Source organism: Bison bison, unplaced genomic scaffold (assembly GCF_000754665.1).
Source record: "Bison bison bison isolate TAMUID 2011002044 unplaced genomic scaffold, Bison_UMD1.0 scf7180017863977, whole genome shotgun sequence".
NCBI classification, from domain to species: domain Eukaryota; kingdom Metazoa; phylum Chordata; class Mammalia; order Artiodactyla; family Bovidae; genus Bison; species Bison bison.
In genome coordinates this window covers 227,233-233,655 of record NW_011494549.1, presented here as the reverse complement: position 1 = coordinate 233,655, position 6,423 = coordinate 227,233, and the positions used below count along the sequence as shown (strand labels likewise).

At 48.8% G+C, this 6,423-nt stretch overlaps 1 protein-coding gene across 2 annotated transcripts in view; it reads left to right on the top strand.

Annotated features, from left to right (window-relative positions):
* Positions 1–62: 62 nt before the first annotated feature.
* The window catches only part of CCSAP (centriole, cilia and spindle-associated protein), a 19,982-nt gene continuing 13,621 nt past the window's right edge, over positions 63–6,423 (top strand). The window contains exons 1-2 of one of the 2 annotated variants that reach the window (XM_010833959.1): positions 63–140; positions 561–971. In XM_010833959.1, coding sequence (XP_010832261.1) covers positions 611–971 — 361 coding nt within the window. In that variant the 5' untranslated portion in view covers positions 63–140; positions 561–610. Of the gene's footprint in view, positions 141–490; positions 972–6,423 lie in introns of those variants that run through there. The other variant, XR_824737.1, reaches the window with a different exon arrangement.

The window sequence follows — 6,423 nt, the reverse complement described above, 5'->3', positions numbered from 1 at the left end:
CGGCGCCTTCCCCTACCGGTTGCAGCAGGAGCGACATCTTGCTCGGCAGGAAAGCCCTGGGAGAGCGGGCGGATCCGGGCTGCTGCGCCACTCGCGTCGAGGACCCGCCGGAGCCGCGGGGCTGGAGGTACAAGAAGGAGGTAATCGGGGCTGCCCCTCCTGCCCACACATCCCGCTCGGAAGACCCAGAGGCCGCCCCGCTCCCCGCGCCCACGCCTCCCTCTTTCACCTCCCATCCGCGGGCTCCCGCGGCCTCTGGCTTCTGAGCTCGCGAGCCGCCCTCCCCGGTGACCCCGAGCCCTGCAGCCCAGGCCGCTCGGCCCTCCCTCGCCCCTGGGCCGCCCTCCCAGGTCTCCGCCCCCTCCCCAGGCGGGCCGCGCTCTCCCTCCGCCCCTCGGCCCCACGCCCCGCCGCCACACTCCCGCCCCCGCTCCCTACCCCACTTCCCACGCTCCGCCCCAGCCCGCCCCGTCCGGGCGGGGCTCTGGGTTTAAACGTCGCGGCGGGCTGGGCTGGCGGAGGGGGGGGCGCGCCTCTGTGTCGAGTCATGGGTCCTGTAGGCGACCGCGCGGCGCGGAAAGGCGGGCATTCGGGGCCGACGTGCGGCACCATGTCCCCGGGGAGCGGCGTGAAGAGCGAGTACATGAAGCGCTACCAGGAGCCGCGCTGGGACGAGTACGGGCCGTGCTACCGTGCGCTGCGCCACTACCGTCTGGGTCGCCGGCTGCTGGAGCAGGCGCACGCGCCGTGGCTCTGGGACAACTGGGGCCAGGCCGGCGCCTCGGACGACTCGGCGTCTTCGGCGTCGTCGGGCACCGGGGCCCCCGCGCCCCAGTGCGCCCCGGCCTCGCCGCCGCCGCCGCCGCCCGCGGAGCCTGAGGCGCGCGTAGGGCCGGAGGAGCGGGAGGTGGAGGCCGCGGGGGACGCGGAGACCAGGGACGCCGTGGACGCAGAGGACGCGGCGCTGCCAGGTACCGGGCTGGGGAGGGGGCTGCGAGGGCCCAGCTCGCGGGACTGGATTTGCTCTTGCGTCTCCTGAACCGCGCAGCCGTTTCTCGCAGTGAGAGCTCAGGGCGAGCTCTTTCTTAATTTTATTTAATCTATTTTTGGTAGGCGGAGAATACGCCACCCTTGACAAAATAAGGAAGGTGGCGGCCCCGCCCCCGCCCTCCGACCCTGTATTTCCATAAAGTGTGTCTCTGGGTTGAGCCAGCTGTGAACGCCGTAGACTTGCCGCTGGCGAAGTCCAGATTTTCACCAGGTAGCCTTGATGGCCTCTGGACCGCTAAACTCCTTTCTATTTATTTCTAAACGCTCATTTGTTTTATGAGAGGAGCCCAGCTTTCATCAGACGGCCAGAGGTTAGGAACTAACCTCTGTGAGCTACGCGCATTGTCCTGTGATTGGGGCTGTTGTTTTCTGTGTTAACTCCCTGATCTGGCCGCGCTTTCCCTTGGGAATATTTTGTATTTGTTTCCACAGACTGTTGCATAAGTCCCGGCTGCTGGGAGATAATCCTTCTAAATGCCAGGTCCTCTCGGCTGCTCGCTTCCTCTCCTCCAGCTGCTACTGTGAGCTTGGGGAGCGGCAGCTGGAAAATGGCTCTTGGGGGTGGTGCATCTGCTGCTCCCGTCGGGGCCCTGCACCTTCTCTCCTGCCGGCGGGCTCTCGGAGAGTGGGGCGGGCCGAGCGGCCGCTGGTGCTCAGGGCCCAGTTGAATGAATGCCCCAGATTCAGCCTGGAGGAACCCCGTGGGGTTCTATTCTACTCTAACCTGGGTCAGGCACCACCCGACGTCACTCAGTTTTAAAGAGACCCCAGCCAAATAACTAAAATGGCCTGAGAGCTTGTCATGCATCCAGTCTCCGATCTTAGAGTATATATTTTCTTAGTCAACACTCAAAACAATTCTAAGAGGGAGGACCATTTACCTCGTTTACCAAGGGAGTTTTTACCTCGTTTACCTCGATTTTATAGATGAAGGAATAGAAGCTCAGAATCAACGATTGGTGACTATTTTTGTTTACCGCCTTGTAAGTGGTACTCTGATCAGATTTTTCTCTTGACTCTCATCCTAGCTTGTCTGTGAGATGCTGAGGAAGAGAGGAAGTTGAGTCTTGTTATACTGTTCCCAGCTGTTCTCGGTTCATCATGTGGCAGGGCTGCCCCTTCATCCTCATGTTACTTGTGAATTCCCACTGATTCCTGACCTTTGCTAGAAGTTTGAATAACAGAAGATGGGGAGAGTATGGGGCACTGAGCTACTAGCTCAATTATGAGATGCATTTTATCAGACTGAATGAGCTTTTCTCTCTCCTTGGTTCTTTCCCTTCATTGCTTATGAAAGAGATGTCAGTTATTTCCAGGTGTATATAAATGCAGTTTTTAGACAGCATTGTAGTATGGAGTATGGGGCTTGTGTTCGTAAGAGTTCATGATTATTTTTGTTCCCTTAGAGACACTGAATCCTCCCAGGGGCTGGCTGAGGTAGTTATTTCTTCTTTGTTAATATTTCTGGTTTAGGAATCTGGGAAGAAAAAATGTTTCTGGACTCCCCATCCCAGGATCTTTTGCTTTGCTCATGCCTATCAAGCCTCTGTTCATCCCTATGTCTGGCAGGATTGAAAGTCCTTGTTTTTAAGTGGACAGAACGATGAGCACTCTTTTGAGTTTCTATGAAACATAAACATTTAGTTCTTGTCTTTACTGAAGCCATATGTACACATAGAATCATAGGATTATATATGGCTTAGTACAGAGATACAGCAACCCTCCTCCCCCACACCAATTAACCTATTCCCTAGGTGACCACTTCCCAGTCCTCTGGTTTTTCCTTGGTGTGTGATTCTGTTTTTCCAAGTAACATGGCTTTTATTAAGATTTGTTGATTTGTTGTTGTTGTTGAGTTTTTAGTACCATCTATTATTGGCTTTAATTCTTTTTGTGTAGTGTGCTCAGTTGCTCAGTCATGTCCGACTGTTTGCCACCCCATGGACTGCAACCTGTTAAGCTTCTCAGTCCATGGGGTTTCCCAGGCAGGAATACTGGAGTGGGTTGCCATTTCCTCCTCCAAGGGATCTTCCTGACCCAGGGATCAAACCCACATCTCCTGCATTGGCAGGTGAATTCTTTACCACTGAGCTACCTGCTGCTGCTCCTGCTGCTGCGTCTCTTCAGTCGTGTCCGACTCTGTGCGATCCCATAGATGGCAGCCCACCAGGCTCCGCCCTCTCTGGGATTCTCCAGGCAAGAACACTGGAGTGGGTTGCCATTTCCTTCTCCAATGCATGAAAGTGAAAAGTGAAGGTGAAGTCGCTCAGTCGTGTCCGACTCTTCACCACCCCTTGGACTGCAGCCTACCAGGCTCCTCCGTCCATGGGATTTTCCAGGCAAGAGTACTGGAGTGGGGTGCCAATGCCTTCTCCCTGAGCTACCTGGGAATCCCTTAATTCTTTTTAGTGATCTCCTAATCCATACACCTGGTCCATCCTCACCGTTCTGGTATAGTCATCATAGATTTAGTTAGATTCAGTTAGGGCCTGTCGGAGAAGGCCTTTTTCACTTTCATGCATTGGAGAAGGAAATGGCAACCCACTCCAGTGTTCTTGCCTGGAGAATCCCAGGGAGGGCAGAGCCTGGTGGGCTGCCATCTATGGGATCGCACAGAGTCGGACACGACTGAAGTGACTTAGCAGCAGCAGGGCCTATGGAAGAGGTTGCTTAGAGCTACCCTATCTTGTTTGCTGTGATTCCCTTTTCTCTCTGTTGCAATACCACCAACGCATCAGGTTCACTGTCACCCTCCCCATCTTAAGACATCCCTCCCAGGGCCTCTGACCTACTTCCACCTGGCCTGCTTGCTGCTCTGGCAGCCTGCTGCCTTGTTTCGTCTTGGGAGGGCTCTTGGCCGCCATCCCAGGGACTCCCTGCCTTCCTGCTTGGTAGGACCCTCTGTTGTGTGCCTCTCACATCATCTTGCCCGGTTTATCCTCTCCTGACAGAGATTATCTTTAGTACCTTCCTGAGAAAGGGTGTGTGAGAGGCTTAATATTCTGAGATCTTGCATGTCAAAAGATTCTGCCCTCACAATTCAGTAAGTTTGTGATTAGGCATGAAATTCTAGGTTGGAAGTTTTTGTCTCTAAGAAATCTAGAGGCAGTGCTGTCTGGTACTGGGACTTCTGTAGTTGCTGTTATACTCCCGTGTGGTTCTCACTCTTAATCCCTCATAGATAACATGTTCCCTCCTCTGGAAGCTTCTAGGGTCTTTTCTTTGTCCTCTGTGTTCTGAAAATTATCCTCTGTCTAGGCCTGTTTTCCTCTAATGTGCTTCATGAATCCTTGCAAATCAAACTCCTATCTTGTAATCCTGGGAAGTTTTCTTGAATTGTTTTCTTATTACTATTATTTTTTTCTCTTTTCTTTCTGAACTCCTTAGTTGGATGTTAGACTTTACAAATATATCCTCTAATTTTCTACTTTGGCTTCCAATCCATCTGTCTTAAGAACTGTTGAATTGTTTTCTGGGTTTTCCTTCCTTCTCTCCTTCTCTTTAATCCTCTTTAAAAAATAGTATTCTGTTCTTGATTTGTACGTATAGTATCCTCACTTGTCCTGCTGAGGACTAGGAGTTTTTAGTTTTTGCATGTTTCTTTGGCACAGGTTTCCGCTCCCTTTCTCTGGATGTGTGTGTGTGTTTTAATTTAATTTGTAATACTGTATTTCAAGTTAGCAGCTTTCCTCAAATGTCTAATGATTCTTGGCTTCTTGTTCTTATTTAAGAGATGGTACTAAAAAGCTGCTGGGAAATTGCCTGGGCGTGGGGTGTGGGTGTGGAATGCTTGTTCTCGTGAAATGCCTTCTCTCTGTAGCCATCATGCTTTCAAGAGTGTCTAGAATGTGTCCAATTCTTTTCTTCATATTTACATTTCTTTTTAAATGAAATTTTAGTTTTAAACCAGTTATGCATATGCAGAATTTTTAAAAGTATGCTTAAAATGAAAAAGTAATCCTGGCCCATTCACCACCCATGCCCCTTGCTCCCTGGAGTAACTCTTTACCTTTCTTTTTAGCGCTGTGGCCAATGATTTTCTCATTCAGACTAATGTTGGCTTTTTTATTTTGAAAATTGTATATTGACTTCCTGTAATGGGAGATGATTTAGTTTAAGATCTTAGCTTGGCCATTCCTCAGACCCTCCCTTCTTCCCACCTAGACATACACAAGCACCTCTTTTGTCCCACAGTATTAACTATATGACTATTTCACTGAAGTAGTATTCTATATTTGGATGATCATGGCTCTGTGTTATTTGCAGATAATCCATACAGTACATTTTGATTATATTTTGTTATTTATGTTTTGCCTAGAGGTAATTGTTGCTTTACTTGTATATTTGCTTTTCTTTTTCCTTTTATAATTTAGCCAGAAATAGTCTAGTGGGACTCTGAAACTTGTTATATGCCAGGCACATTAGGTGTTGATTTGTTGCATTATTTTCCTTGGGGAAATAATTTTGGGGAACCCTTGACTCTCTTGTTTTAATTTAGACTTTATGCTGTCCAGGTCTGACACTGCTGTCAAGCTGGGACTTCTCTTCATGTTTGCCGAGTATTCCTTTTGCTTTCCTCCTTTATCTAATCCCTGTTCTAGAAGCCTCCAATCTCCCTTCCTTTTGGTGGAGCACATCTTCTGTAAGTCCTGAGAAGTGTTAAAAGGGAAGTGAAAATTTTGTCACCTTGAAGTCTAAAAATGCCTTTATCCAAGGCTGGATTGCCATTTGGGCAAGACAGAGACTTCCTAGGTTAGATATTTCAGTATATAAAGGTATTATATTGAATCCTAGGTTTTGGTCTTATTGTTGAGAAGTACCATGTCATTCCAACACTTCTTTTGGATATGTGACCTTTTTCTTTTTTTAAGTTTTAGGACCGTCCCTTTATCCTAGGTATTCTAAAATACTATGTGTCATTTTTCATTCATTGGGCTGATAACTTGGTGGGACTTTTTATTTAGTTTTTTAAAAAAAACTTATTTTAGGCCACACCTCGTGGCATGGCATGTGGGATATAGTTTCCTGACCAGGGATTGAACCTATACTCCCTGCCTTGGGAGCACAGAGTTAACCACTGGACTGCCAGGGGAATCCCCTGGTGAGCCTTTTAAATCTAGAAACATTTATTTTCAGGTACTGTTTAAAATAATTTCTGTTCTGGGGACTTCCTTTGTGGTCCAGTGGTTATGACTCAATGCTGCCATTGCAAGGAGTATGGGTTTGATCCCTGGTCAGGGAATTAAGATCTCACATGCCATTCAGAGAGGCCAAAAAACATTTTAAAAGCTTTTTTAAAATTTCTTTTCATTTTTTTCTTGATAGTTATTTTTAGCTGGTTTGTATACCTCCTGGAGCAAACCTCTAATATTT